Source organism: Tamandua tetradactyla, chromosome 23 (genome assembly GCF_023851605.1).
Source record: "Tamandua tetradactyla isolate mTamTet1 chromosome 23, mTamTet1.pri, whole genome shotgun sequence".
Classification (NCBI taxonomy): domain Eukaryota; kingdom Metazoa; phylum Chordata; class Mammalia; order Pilosa; family Myrmecophagidae; genus Tamandua; species Tamandua tetradactyla.
In genome coordinates, this window is record NC_135349.1 from 45,674,769 (window position 1) to 45,690,702 (window position 15,934).

Here is a 15,934-nt window from a genome sequence, read left to right on the forward strand (position 1 = left end):
TTGGAGAATTGACTCTAAATCAGCTGTCTCTAGAGCAGTTTCAGAATTTAGGCTTCATTCAAATTAGAAAATAATTATTGGCCTTATGTTTCAAAAACATAGCCAACCAAGTAAAATTCAGATGCTCATAATGAAATCTCTTTAGTATTCACATGACATACTTCACTAACCTCTTCCCTCTGCAGAACATTTCATTGTTCATTAGGACCTCAGAATGGAGGGAGTTAAGAGAGGAAAAAGAAGTAAAATTCAAATTACTGTGGCTTCAGGAGAGGCAAAGGAATCTGACCCTGGCGGAGTTTGTCGAGGGGGTAAAACTGTTGGTTCAAGTTAGGTTTGGGGATTATAAGTGGGTTTTATTTATATATTTTTCCACTAAATATAATTGAGTTTATTTTTCTTAACATTTTTTAAATGAAACTCGAAGAACTTTAATAAAGGAAACAAACAAAAACATAGCTCCTTGTCCTCAAATTAATGAGCATCAAGCATCTTCCACTTTTCAGCAGGTTGTGCAGTTTTTGCATTTGCTGTTATGCTTTAAAATCTCAGTGTTGTACATCGAAATGTCTTAAAGATTGTGGCATGGTGGTGATTCTCATATGCAGTCTCACTTTGTATCTGTTTGTGGACCAGGGCTGTTAGAAAAGAAGAGAATAGAATTCCTAGTTTGTGGAAATGGTATCTAACATTTTGTGGTATTACGTTTTCTGAATTACTGTCCACTGAGTTAATACTAAACCTGGTATCTTACTGGGCTTGGGATTTTGCCTTTAGGTGAAGTTTTAAGAATGTGAGCCTGTGAAACCATTCTAGTCGGTGAAATGTGGAGTTTAAAGTAGGCCAGCTACTTTCTTTGTACCAAAAGAAGAATTGATCTCATTTTCTTTTTATTTTTAGAGTCTTTTATTCAAAACTTCAGCATTCTCTACAGTCCCTTGAAAAGACATCTTATTGGAAGTGACTCTGCCCAGTTTCCTTCTCAGCATTTAATCACTGAAGTAACAACTGATACCTTTTGGGAAGTAGTCCTTCAAAAACAGGTAAGGAGTCATGAGAGAGGCACAAATCAAGCCTTTGTCTCTAATAAAATGATATCCAAAGCTGCAGTTGTTGGAGTGAGTGGTTGGTTTTTGATTAACCACATTGCAGTCTTATTGCAGAATATGAGTCAATTGCATGGTGATTTTTAATGACAAAAAGTCCTTAAGAATGTACATAATTGCAAAGAGCGAAAGATTAAAGTTGTAATTGTCATCTCTTCAAAAGAAATGTTTATTGAATGCCTGCTGTGTCCTAAGCATAGCAAGGAAATGCGGAGCCCATACCCTGGTGGAAGTAACGCCCATCTTCTGTTTCCCACAGGATGTTTTGCTGCTTTACTATGCACAGTGGTGTGGCTTTTGTCCGTCTCTCAATCACATCTTTATCCAGCTCGCTCGTCTCCTGCCAGCAGATACATTTACCGTGGCGAGGTAGGGAAGCCTGTTTTGCAGCACTTTGGGCTGTTTGACTGTCGTCACTCTCCTTACAGTTGAGCCATGTGGTTTGTGAAGGATCTGCCCATCATCTGTTAACTTTGAGCAAGACTTGATTGAAATTTAATCATCAGGTTAAATCCATGAGCAGAACTTCATTGAAACTAAAGTTTTCCTGTTGAATTTTAAGCATTCGTTCCATGCCATTAACTGTGTTTAGCCCTGATTGAATTCATCAGACAGTAAGTGCATTTCTGTGGAAGGACCACTGACCTGGGAAGCAAGACAGCCCACCAGCAGCCACCTCCTTAGAATGCTATGGAAAGGGTGCCCTTGGAGCTGCTTGGCACCGGGGCCCGGCCCAGCAAGAGGCACTCCATCCCTGGTGTGCTGCCAATCAGCCCTGGAACCTCTCTCCACTGGGCCTCATTTCCTCCTCAGTGATACAATTAAGGGGAATGAATGGTTGATATCCAAGTATTCTTGTTTTGTGATTCCATGGGTGCTATGGGCTCCTAAGTAAACAACAACAAAAAAATTTTAGGAGACTTCCGGAGAAGATGGCAGCTTAGTAAGATGCACGGGTCTTAGTTCCTCTTCCAGAATAGCTACTAGGGGAGTAGAAACGATACAGAACAGCTCCCGGAGCCACGACAGAGATCAAGAAGACAGCGTACCCCATTCTGGAACGGCTGACTGGCTGGGAGAACCCGCTCCGGTGAGATCGCCGAGGGGCGCGGGTTTCCCCGGGCCGGGGCGGCAAGTGGCCGGAGTCCCTCCCTTCCTCCTTCCCAGGCCAGCTGGGAGAATTGGACAGGCGGTCCCCTCAAGCCGCGGCGGCTGGCGCTCCCCCCCTACGCGCGGCCCCCCGGACCAACTGGGAGAATTGAATCGGAGATCCCCAGGCAGCGTAGAACGGTGACCGGGGTCCCTTCCAAACGCGTGGCTTCCCGGTCCGACTGGGAACGGTGCAATCTCCCGGGCCGCGGCGGCTGGCGCCCTCCCGCCACGCTTGGCGCCCCGGGCCAGCTAGGAGATTCGGATGGGCGCTCTCCCGGGCTGCGGCGGCCTGCGACCCTCCACGCGTTCGGATCCCCGGGCCGGCTGGCACTCTTCCAAGCCGCTTCGGCTGGTGAACCTCCCCCATGGCGAGAGTTTTCCAAAGTTAAAGGACCCACAGCACCTTTTACTGGTGGGACCCGCAGACAAACGAGTGCCACGAGCGCCACCTACAGGGCAGGATAAGAAAAACAGAACCCAGAGATTTCACAGAAAAATCTTTCAACCTGTTGGGTTCAGCACCCAGGGAAATCTGACTAAATGCCCAGGCGCCAGCAGAAGATAACGGATCACGCTCAGAAAATTGAAAATATGGCCCAGTCAAAGGAACAAACCAATAGTTCAAATGAGATACAGGAGCTGAGGCAACTAATGCTGAATATACGAACAGAAATGGAAAACCTCTTCAAAAATGAAATCGATAAATTGAGGGAGGACATGAAGAAGACATGGGCTAAACAAAAAGAAGAAATAGAAAAACTGAAAAAACAAATCACAGAACTTATGGAAGTGAAGGATAAAATAGAAAAGATGGAAAAAAACAATGGATACCTACAATGATAGATTTAAAGAGACAGAAGATAGAATTAGTGATTTGGAGGATGGAACATCTGAATTCCAAAAAGAAACAGAAACTATAGGGAAAAGAATGGAAAAACTTGAACAGGGTATCAGGGAACTGAAGGACAATATGAAGCACACAAATATATGTGTTGTGGGTGTCCCAGAAGGAGAAGAGAAGGGAAAAGGAGGAGAAAAACTAATTGAAGAAATTATCACTGAAAATCTCCCAACTCCTATGAAAGACCTAAAATTACAGATCCAAGAAGTACAGCACACCCCAAAGAGAATAGACCCAAATAGGCATTCTCCAAGACACTTACTAGTTAGAATGTCAGAGGTCAAAGAGAAAGAGAGGATCTTGAAAGCAGCAAGAGAAAAACAATCCATCACAGACAAGGGAAACCCAATAAGACTATGTGTAGATTTCTCAGCAGAAACCATGGAAGCTAGAAGACAGTGGGATGATATACTTAAATTACTAAAAGAGAAAAACTGCCAACCAAGACTCCTATATCCAGCAAAATTGTCCTTCAAAAATGAGGGAGAAATTAAAACATTCTCAGACAAAAAGTCACTGAGAGAATTTGTGACCAAGAGACCAGCTCTGTAAGAAATACTAAAGGGAGCACTAGAGTCAGATACGAAAAGACAGAAGAGAGAGGTATGTAGAAGAGTGTAGAAAGAAGGAAAATCAGATATGATGTACATAATACAAAAGACAAAATGGTAGAGGAAAATATTATCCAAACAGTAATAACACTAAATGTTAATGGACTGAATTCCCCAATCAAAAGATATAGACTGGCAGAATGGATTAAAAAACAGGATCCTTCTATATGCTGTCTACAGGAAACACATCTTAGACCCAAAGATAAACATAGGTTGAAAGTGAAAGGTTGGGAAAAGATATTTCATGCAAATAACCAGAAAAGAGCAGGAGTAGCTATATTAATATCCAACAAATTTGACTTCAAATGTAAAACAGTTAAAAGAGACAAAGAAGGACACTATCTACTAATAAAAGGAACAATTAAACAAGAAGACATAACAATCATAAATATTCATGCACTGAACCGGAATGCCCCAAATATGTGAGGAATACACTGCAAACACTGAAAAGGGAAATAGACACATATACCATAATAGTTGGAGACTTCAATTCACCACTCTCATCAATGGACAGAATATATAGACAAAGGATCAATAAAGAAATAGAGAATCTGAACATTACTATAAATGAGCTAGACTTAACAGACATTTATAGGACATTACATCCCACAACAGCAGGATACACCTTTTTCTCAAGTGCTCATGGATCATTCTCAAAGATAGACCATATGCTGGGTCACAAAGCAAGTCTTAACAAATTTTAAAGGTTGAAATTATACACAACACTTTCTCGGATCATAAAGGAATGAAGTTGGAAATCAATAAAAGGCAGAGTGCCAGAAAATTCACAAATACCTGGAGGCTCAACAACACACTCTTAAACAACGAGTGGATCAAAGAGGAAATTGCAAGAGAAATTAGTAAATACCTCGAGGCGAATGAAAATGAAAACACAACATATCAAAACTTATGGGAAGCAGCAGAGGCAGTGCTAAGAGGGAAATTTAATTGCCCTAAATGCCTATATCAGAAAAGAAGAAAAGGCAAAAATTCAGGAATTAACTGTCCACTTGGAAGAACTGGAGAAAGAACAGCAAACTAAACCCAAAGCAAGCAAAAGGAAAGAAATAACAAAGATTAGAGCAGAAATAAATGAAATTGAAAACATGAAAACAATAGAGAAAATCAATAACCCAGAAGTTGGTTCTATGAGAAAATCAATAAGATTGATGGGCCCTTAGCAAGATTGACAAAAAGAAGAAGAGAGAGGATGCAAATAAATAAGATCAGAAATGGAAGAGGAGACATAACTACTGACCTCACAGAAATAAAGGAGGTAATAACAGGGTACTTTACGCTAATAAATACAACAATTTAGATGAAATGGACCAGTTCCTGGAAAGACATGAACAAACAACTTTGACTCAAGAAGAAATAGATGACCTCAGCAAACCAATCACAAGTAAAGAAATTGAATCAGTCATTCAAAAGCTTCCTAAAAAGAAAAGTCCAGGACCAGATGGCTTCACATGTGAATTCTACCAAACATTCCTAGAAAGAATTAGTACCAACTCTCCTCAAACTCTTCAAAAAAATCGAAGTGGAGGGAAAGCTACCTAATTCATTCTATGAAGCCAACATCACCCTCATACCAAAACCAGGCAAAGATATTACAAAAAAAGAAAACTACAGACCAATCTCTCTAATGAATATACATGCAAAAATCCTCAACAAAATTCTAGCAAATCGAATCCAACAACACATTAAAAGAATTATACATCATGACCAAGTAGGATTCATCCCAGGTATGCAAGGATGGTTCAACATAAGAAAATCAATTAATGTAATACACCATATCAACAAATCAAAGCAGAAAAATCACATGATCATCTCAGTTGATGCAGAGAAGGCATTTGACAAGATTCAACATCCTTTCCTGTTGAAAACACTTCAAAGGATAGGAATACAAGGGAACTTCCTTCAAATGATAGAGGGAATATATGAAAAACCCACAGCTAATATCATCCTCAATGGGGAAAAATTGAAAACTTTCCCCCTAAGATCAGGAACAAGACAAGGATGTCCACTATCACCACTATTATTCAACATTGTGTTGGAGGTTCTAGCCAGAGCAATTAGACAAGAAAAAGAAATACAAGGCATCAAAATTGGAAAGAAAGAAGTAAAACTAGCACTGTTTGCAGACGATATGATACTATATGTCGAAAACCCAGAAAAATCCACAACAAAACTACTAGAGCTAATAAATGAGTACAGCAAAGTAGCAGGTTACAAGATCAACATTCAAACATCTGTAGCATTTCTATACACTAGTAATGAACAAGCTGAGGGGGACATCAAGAAACGAATCCCATTTACAATTGCAACTAAAAGAATAAAATACCTAGGAATAAATTTGACTAAAGAGACAAAAAACCTGTATAAAGAAAACTACAAAAAACTGTTAAAAGAAATCACAGAAGACCTAAATAGATGGAAGGGCATACCGTGTTCATGGATTGGAAGACTAAATATAGTTAAGATGTCAATCCTACCTAAATTGATTTACAGATTCAATGCAATACCAATCAAAATCCCAACAACTTATTTTTCAGAAATAGAAAAACCAATAAGCAAATTTATCTGGAAGGGCAGGGTGCCCCGAATTGCTAAAAGTATCTTGAGGAAAAAAAATGAAGCTGGAGGTCTCGCGCTGCCTGACTTTAAGGCATATTATGAAGCCACAGTGGTCAAAACAGCATGGTATTGGCATAAAGATAGATATATCGATGAATGGAATCGAATAGAGTGCTCAGATATAGACCCTCTCATCTATGGACATTTGATCTTTGATAAGGCAGTCAAGCCAACTCACCTGGGACAGAACAGTCTCTTCAATAAATGGTGCCTAGAGAACTGGATATCCATATGCAAAAGAATGAAAGAAGACCCATATCTCACACCCTATACAAAAGTTAACTCAAAATGGATCAAAGATCTAAACATTAGGTCTAAGACCATAAAACAGAGGAAAATGTAGGGAGATATCTTATGAAACTTACAATTGGAGGCGGTTTTATGGACCTTAAACCTAAAGCAAGAGCACTGAAGAAAGAAATAAATAAATGGGAGCTCCTCAGAATTAAACACTTTTGTGCATCAAAGAACTTCATCAAGAAAGTAGAAAGACAGCCTACACAATGGGAGACAATATTTGGAAATGACATATCAGATAAAGGTCTAGTATCCAGAATTTATAAAGAGATTGTCCAACTAAACAACAAAAAGACAGCCAACCCAATTATAAAATGGGAAAAAGACTTGAACAGACACCTCTCAGAAGAGGAAATACAAATGGCCAAAAGGCACATGAAGAGATGCTCAATGTCCCTGGCCATTAGAGAAATGCAAATCAAAACCACAATGAGATATCATCTCACACCCACCAGAATGGCCATTATCAACAAAACAGAAAATGACAAGTGCTGGAGAGGATGCGGAGAAAGAGGCACACTTATCCACTGTTGGTGGGAATGTCAAATGGTGCAACCACTGTGGAAGGCAGTTTGGCGGTTCCTCAAAAAGCTGAATATAGAATTGCCATACGACCCAGCAATACCATTGCTGGGTATCTACTCAAAGGACTTAAGGGCAAAGACACAAACGGACATTTGCACACCAATGTTTATAGCAGCGCTATTTACAATTGCAAAGAGATGGAAACAGCCGAAATCTCCATCAACAGAAGAGTGGCTAAACAAACTGTGGTGTATACATACGATGGAATACTATGCAGCTTTAAGACAGGATAAACTTGTGAAGCATGTAATAACATGGATGGACCTAGAGAACATTATGCTGAGTGAGTCTAGCCAAAAACTAAAGGACAAATACTGTATGGTCCCACTGATGTGAACAGACATTCGAGAATAAATTTGGAATATGTCCTTGGTAACAGAGTCCAGCAGGAGGTAGAAACAGGGTAAGATAATGGGTAATTGGAGTTGAAGGGATACAGATGGTGTAACAGGACTAGATACAAAAACTCAAAAATGGACAGCACAATAATACCAAGTGTAAAGTAATCATGTTAAAACACTGAATGAAGCTGCATCTGAGCTATAGGTTTTTGTTTTGTTTTGTTTTGTTTTGTTTTGATTTTACTATTATTACTTTTATTTTTTTCTCTATATTAACATTCTATATCTTCTTCGGTTATGTTGCTAGTTCTTCTAAACCGATGCAAATGTACTGAGAAATGATGATCATGCATCTATGTGAGGATGTTAAGAATTACTGATTGCATATGTATAATGGAATGATTTCTAAATGTTGGGTTAATTTCTTTTTTTTCTTTAATTAATAAAAAAAATTTAATAATTTTTTAGGGAAAAAATAAACATCAATCAAAGAATCTTGAGGTAGTAGGCAGTTTTAGGGAAGAACTTATTTAGATTTAAGCTGTATCTTCTCATCCCCCCAAAAAATCCTGATAAATTAAATATGAAAGATCAAATCACCGAAAAGGTAGAAGATATAGAATATTGGATTTTCTAGTTCCATTCATAGATGGAAACTTTCCAAAGTAGAAGCAGTGGGAAAAAATAACGAAAGAGAATAGATTCCGCTAGAAAAGTGTGTAATGAAAAAATAAAACAGACTAAAGATTGGACAATAACTATATTTTACAGAATATATATTTCACTTGTTATGAATGTTATAAATAGTAAGGGCTAAATTTGAGCAGTTGCTATGCCAGGAGATTTTTCTTTTTTTTTTTTTTGCATGGACACGCACCGGAAATTGAACCCGGGTCTCCAGCATGGCAGGCAAGACCCAAGAGATTTTTTTTTAATATATATACATATTATCTGACTTCCTCACAGTACTCTGTGAAGCAGGTGTGATTATCACCCACTTTTTACTGATGAGGAAACTGAGGCACAGGGAGATTAGACAGAGTCACACAGCCTGCAAGTGAGGAAGCCAGGATTCAAAATAAGGCAGTTATACTTCAGACCCTCTGAAATTTAAATGATTTAACAAACATTTGGGAAGGGTCCCAGTGTGAACAGAGGAGATGAACTGGTTTTTCCTATGAGGAGAGAATAAACAAGTAAGGAAATTATAATCTTATAAATGTGAATTGAAACATTAACAAAGTATCATTTGTGCTGATTAAATTAACAACAATGTAAGTGGCAGAATTTTGTGTGGATAAAATAAAGTGAAATTTGCACAGTTATTTGTAGCTAATATAATTAGTAAATTGGTATAACCCTTTTGGGAAAGCATTTGGAAAAAAATCACAAAAATGATTATACATTTTTGACACGGTTATTTTCACTTTAGGGAATGAAGGAAATAGGAATCCCAGAAATGCATGAGCTAGTCATAATAGGATTATCTGAATCCAACAGGATGGAAATAGTTAAGTAAATTATGGTTGGGCATTTGATGGAATTTTGTCCACCCATTAAAATAATGCTTTTCATACAATTAGTTGAGAATGATGGAGTATGAGCTATTGATTACAGTTGTTAAAAATACGTAAGCCTATATACCAAGCCTGAATGAGAATTCCAGAATGAAGGTTCTGACTGGCAAAATGAAATTGTGGGTGGATTTTTATGATCATTTTCTTTCAATTTTAAAGTTTGGTCTTTCTTCAAAGTAAAAATCAGGAGGGGGAAAGAAGTGTTATTATAGAAAGAATATAGTGTTCAATATTACTTGTTTAAAAAATGGAAACATTTAATGTTGTAAGTAGGCAGTCCCCGTGAGGAGTATCATTTTGTTAGTAAAGCTGTGGAAAATCAGTTTAATTTGGTTGTGCCAGTTTTTTTAAGTGAATTTCATCCTTTTAGACAAATACCTGGCACTGACCCCCACCCACTCAATTCCCAATTATACTTTCTGAAAACCTATGTTAAGTTAATGATGCAAAACATTTCTGTCTTTTATATTGACTGTGAACACTGATACTCTTGGAGCCACTTGACCGTGCAGCCCTTCCACGAGGATATGTGCTTGCCCTTTCTCCTGAGAAGGCTTTTGCTGTTGCATTGTTCATCAGCAAGTACTGGGGAGCCTTGTTGCATGCCCAGCTCAGTGCCAGCTGCTGGAGGGTAAACCACCGAGAGCAATTGCAGTTAATTGGAGAGTAATCGAGAACAGATTGCATGACTTAGTACTGACGTAATTTTCTGTATTAGAAAATTAATCTAAAATCTGGTAAAAAAAAAAAAAATACACACATATATTTTCGAGGGCCTCTGCCCAAATTTACAAAATATAAAATGGAGTATACTTTTCCTTTTCCAATTTTCTTCCATATTCAGAGAGGCTTGGCGTGTGTTGCTCAAGACATAATGAGTTCATTTCTTTTTCCAGAGTTAATTCAATGAGTGAAATCTTTGCTCAAATCCTACTAGGTGCATGAGGCATTTTTTGGAAGTGCCTTATTGCAGGACAACCTGTTACCGCTCAGGACGCTGACAGGGATATTGCATGTCCTGGAAGTTTCGAGAAGGGGCCGGGCAACATCAGCCACAGAAAATCCTCCTGGCCTTCACCTGTCGGAGAACGTTCTTTCAGTTGGGGTTTCTTTGGCTGATCTTTTACTTTTTTGTGCTCTTTCTCTTTGCCTTTGACAGGATTGATGTTGCTCAGAATGATCTTCCTTGGGAATTTATGGTTGACCGTCTTCCTACTGTCTTATTTTTTCCCTGCAACAGGTAAGGCAGGATTTTTTCATTATTGCACAAATAGAGCCCTCTTATTGAGGTCTGAAAACTTCATAGATGTGAAGTGTAAATCATGATAGTTATTACTAAACCACTCTGAGTGAAATGTATTGTTCAAAAAAATGTGCTGTTAGGGACAAAGGGTAAAAGGGCTCTGGTGTCAGAATGTCCTAGATGGTGTTGAGTTTTTGTAAGAAGCCTGCCCTTTCCCAAATCTGTTTCTTGCATGAACCTTACTGTGGCCTTCAGAACTCAGCTGTCATGGCCGACATGAGTACACAGTGATGCAGAGATCGGCTGGAAAGGATCGCTGCCGTTTATATGGAGACAATTAACAGCTCATCTGTTGCTCCTTCAGGGGTGCCAGGCCCTGCCTGCTCAGGCTTTTCATATGCATGGTATCTCCTTTAGTCCTCAAAACCACCACCTCACCCCATGTGCGAGAAGGAAATGGAGGCATTCTTAACCTCTGCGCTGTTCTTCCTAAGATTCGGGGAGTCTTGAAAAGGAGCTTTCTCCCTGGTGTACAGACTTGATGAATGCTGCAGGATTGTGCAGCATGATCCATAATGTACATCCATAATTGTCTAAGTGGGTTTCCAAGTTCAGTTATTATAGAAGCTACCCTGAAAGCCCTAGCAAGCAGGGATGGGATATTAGCCAAGGGAAGCAGAATTTGCAGTTAGTGAATGTGGTTGCCAATGTTTTGGCAGAAAAGGAACTCTTGTCCCTTTGAAGCTTAATAAACCAGATTTCCTTTTTTTTTTTTTTTTTTTTTTTTACAAGTATAAGTACTGTTGGGGATCCAGTCACATTGCTTTGGCAGTATCTTCTTAACAGGGAAAAGCATTCACAGGGTTATTTTAGCTAGGTCTCCAACTCACATATGTGACATTTGTTGTTTTAATTTCCTGTATTCACTTTTACTGTTCATTGCAGCCACTGCTGTGTTTTTCATATTTCACTAGGATATGCTTCCTTCCTATATCAAGTCATTTCCTTGGTTTTTGCTCTTTATCTCAGACAAAGAATTTTTGCTGGAATACTTCCTGTGATAGTAGGGTCTTGTCAAATCACGCACTAAAAACAGAATGTGACTCACCCTATTCCCTGCTGTGTCGTGATGAGCCTTTTTCTTTCTAAGAAGTGTTTAAATTGCCTCATAGTCAAGGAATCGTGGACAGTAACACTAGCAATTTAATCTGCGTAGGACAAAGATTGGGCATTTAGTTTAAAGAAGGGTAATTTTAGAATTCCCAGCATAGTTTAAAATAGATTTTCAAAAGTGATATTAAAGTCATAGCACCCAGCACATGCTTTTGCATGAAGTTCCTAGCAACTGGAGTGAATGGATATACAGTGAGAGGGACAGACAGACAGCCAGGGAAGAGATTGGCACGGTTGTTTGTATGGAAGCCTGAGTCTGAATGGGGCAACGTTCATTTACAAGCTGCCTGGTGGCAGACATGGAGATGAGTCATGCTCCACATACCATGTTGGGCAGTTGCTGCAACCCCTTACTATTTTCCTTCAATTGGAAAGGTTCAATCCTCTTTTAAAGGAAGGAGCCTAGTAAATCAAAGTGTTGGGCGGTGCAGCGGTGGCTCAGTGGTAGAATTCTTGCCTGCCATGCCGGAGACCCAGGTTCGATTCCCAAAGTCTGCCCATACAAAAAAAATAAAAATTGAAGTGTTATTGCCTGTTTCTATACATTAACATGGTAATTTTCGTATTTCCCAAATTCAGTCATTGTCAGAAGTGAAGTAAGCAAATCATTAGCTGGTCCAAAATGAACATTTGACTTACCCAGAAGGTCAGTGGACCATGGATATGAGCTGCCGTCTCACAAAAGAAGAAATGAAAAGGGCTGCTTGATAACATGGGATGAGACCTTTTTCAGAATTTGCATGCTAATGTTATTTTTAGCTGAAAGACTTTGAAATGCACTGTGATATAGTACCAATGATATTGCATGCACTGGGTTAAAAATTACACACAAGGGGAAATGTCAATTGCAGTTACCTTGGACGAATAGGGAGTACGGTGATTGGGGGGATACTGCTTGTATGTTTTTTACATCCTTGGCAAATTGTTTACAGTGAGCAAGTCTTGTTTTACAATCAAGAAGAGAAACCAAATGAAAGAGCCTGTGCTCTGCTATGATGTGTGACCTGAGCCTCGTCCTGCCCCAGGCAGTAGACAGCGCCCTGGATGTCCAGCCACCCTTCCGGGTGCAGCAGGCACTCTTTGTGACATGTCCAAATACAGTTGCTCAGGCCCAGTCCTGGGATCAGAAAGGCAAGGAGTAGGGTGTGGGAAGGCAGGGAGCACAGCCTCTGAGACTCTGGGGTGTGGGCCCTGGTGAACAATCTTACTTCCTTAAAGGGACAGCTCTAGCCCTCTCAGTAGTTGAGCCCTTCTTTGGAACAAAACACCCGTTTCATCACTTTTTTTTTAAATTTATTTATTAATTTAAAAAATTAACAAACCAAATAAAACATCAACATATATAATCAGTAATTCACAATATCATCACTTAGTTGCATATTCATCATTTCTTAGAACATTTGGATTAATTAGAAAAAGAAATAAAAAGACAATAGAAAAAGAAAAGAAAAAAAAAAGAATGTACCTACCATACCCCTTACCCCTCGCTTTCATTGATCACTAGCATTTCAAACTAAATTTATTTTAGCATTTGTTCCCCCTATTATTTATTTTTATTCCATATGTTCTACTCATTTGTTGACAAGGTAGATAAAAGGAGCATCAGACACAAGGTTTTCACAATTGTGAAAGTCACATTGTGAAAGCTTTATCATTATTCAGTCATCCTCAAGAAACATGGCTACTAGTCATCACTTTTTATTTCTGACTTTTTATATGCTCAAGGTACATAAACGTGCTCTTAGTAAATTTAGAGAGTCAAACAGTGAGAACTTTCGTTTTTCTCAAGCATTTGGCTGCTAGCTTTGTTGCGTAGGGGACAGAGGCGTATGCAAGCTTTGAATTAGTGGTTTCTTGTGGGTTTTCTAAGGATAATTCAAATTGTGTTTTGTGTGTGTGTGTGTGTGTGTGTTTAAGCTAACATTTATTTCCCTCATTTAGTCCGTAACAACTACCCTGTGAAGTACGGGAAATTCTTGTGTCCCCATTTTACAGATAAAGCAGTTAAGGAGAAGAGAGGAATCACTTCTCTGCAGGCACAAATAGTGCCCACCTTCCTTGCAATTTGGCCCTGGGCAGCCAGGGGTTCTGGGTGACTTCTGTTCCTTCAGTACTTAAGGCAGATGAGATCCAGCTCTGTTGGTCCACCTCATGCATAAAGCTGGTGGTTCTGATTTATGAAGACCGGTTTGTGTGTGCACAGGTATATATGTTTGTGGTTGAATTTTGGGTTGTCAGAAAAGTCAATGAAAAGTTTAAAAAGTGATTTTCTAAATCAGGAATTTAGCAAAAAGCACACTTTCAGTGATGAGCTGGATGAAGTCCCAAAGTCTGAAACTGATATTTTATGTTTCATTGTAACTGCTGGCTAAGAATTATTTTAGTAACTTGCACTTTCTCTTTGTTCCTGTGGACCCTGACCTCTGCAAAGGGCTGACAGTTATTTTGTATTGAAAGAGTTTAGGAGAGGATGAGGTGCAAGATGCGAATGTCCATTGAATAATTTTATGAAAAGGTGAAGGGTGCTCCCTACTGACCACTCATATCCCCTACTCTTCCGACAACACATTTTTAGGGACAGAAGTACACGGGAGCCAGAGGACTGCAGGGCCAGCCCAAGGGTGTAGAACCACACCTGTTAGATCTGGAAGGGCGTGAAGAGAACAGTTCATGCTGGAGCACCTGCCCAGGGCTGTGAGCGTCTCTCTCCAGCGCTGCATTCCTCATAGGCAGGGCCGCCGAGAACACGCTGCACTGGGGCACACAGCAAACCGGCGCTGAGGCGGGGACAGAACCCAGGGCTCTCTGGCATGGCCAGCAGGTCGCTAGCCTCAGCTCCAATGGCACAGAACAAATTTAAGATATGAAGCATCCCAATTTTACTGTGTCATTCACTGTGGCTCACACTGCAACCATCCCCTACCCACTTAGCCACATCTGAGTAGGTGGAAAGACTGGGTTTCCCCTCTTAGATTTTACAAAGTAATTAATGCAAAGTCATTTTATTTGCCTTGTGCTGTCCTGTACTCTGAGGCCTTCAAAGGGAACTCTTGCCCCCTTGTTTTTAGAAATACTTACGTAAAAGTGACATTTAATTATTTTTTGAAAAGCAAACCTTGAATTGAACAGCTCTTTATGATGGGAAAAGATGGGGGGGAAAGGGTCACTCTTGCTAATGACCTGTGCTGCAGGACCAAAGGAACACAGCTGCAGGGCCAAAGAACCCCAGGTGTGCCGGGCTAGCTGCCTGTGTGGCCTCCTGTGGGTTCCTTGCCTTTCAATCCCAGCTGAGACATGGGGTGCCAGGTGGGCAGCAGGCGGCACTGAACACACTAAAAATACTTGGTTTTAAAAGTTCATGTTTTCACATGGATGAGTATATATGACAATAAAATATCAAAGCATCTCTGAATTAGTATGCATTTTAGTATACGTTTAAGCAACTCAGTATGCATTTAAGCTTGAATCTGAGGTATAATTTTTAAGGGAGAATTTGGTATATAGAAATTAATTAGAACACTACCAAACTCTTAAGCCAGGGTTTCTCCCCATCAGCACCACTGGCATTGTGAGCCAGCTCATTCTCTGTGGTGGGGACTGTCCTGTTCACTGTGGGATGTTGAGCAGCCTCCCTGGCCTCTTCCTATGAGACACCAGTAGTTCACCCCAGACTTGATGATAAAAAGATCTCCACTCCTTGGGTGAAGATTCTAGAAAAAATATTCTTTCTTATTTAAACTTAACTTACAAGTTGATTTATTTATGCATTCCCATATTGATTATAGCCAATTATGTTGTTAGATTAACAAATAGCCAACCTTAAAACTGAGAAAAAGGAGCCTTTCTCTAAGACCTAATTGGTAGAGTGCATTTATTTAAGTTCTCTGTTGAAAAGTGTGTTATTTAGATAAACCTTTGACAATGATAATAACCATAAAGTAGGAAAGGTGTGATAAATGCTTGCTAAAGAAGCCAGGATGTTCCTTGTTTGCCAAGCACTGCTGATGGCCACAAGTGGCTCCAGTGGGGGGGCGGCCCGGCCTGCACACTCCTACTGCCCTCCGTCACTGGCATTGGGCTTTGGCCTGGGAACTCTTATCTCTTGGAAAGTTTTAGACAGACACTGAACTCCTTGTCCTCAGGAATAGAAACGCATCTTGGATAAGCCATCTTAATTATGGAACAAGCAGATGGAGCATCCTTGGCTTTGTAGAAAATTTCTTACCCAGATAACATTTCATGGATAACTTTCAGTAAGTAAAATCCTCAGAATGCTTTTTTTCTCATTAAGATGTAAACAGCCTTTCTGTG

At 39.7% G+C, this 15,934-nt stretch overlaps 1 protein-coding gene across 6 annotated transcripts in view; it reads left to right on the forward strand.

The window, feature by feature from the left end:
* The window catches only part of TXNDC11 (thioredoxin domain containing 11), a 116,037-nt gene that overhangs the window by 99,293 nt on the left and 810 nt on the right, over positions 1-15,934 (forward strand). For 5 of the 6 annotated variants that reach the window (XM_077141784.1, XM_077141785.1, XM_077141788.1 and 2 more), the window contains 3 exons: positions 901-1,043; positions 1,366-1,475; positions 10,367-10,447. In XM_077141784.1, the coding sequence (XP_076997899.1) occupies positions 901-1,043; positions 1,366-1,475; positions 10,367-10,447 (334 nt within the window). Of the gene's footprint in view, positions 1-900; positions 1,044-1,365; positions 1,476-10,366; positions 10,448-15,765; positions 15,877-15,934 lie in introns of all 6 variants that reach the window. The other variant, XM_077141786.1, reaches the window with a different exon arrangement.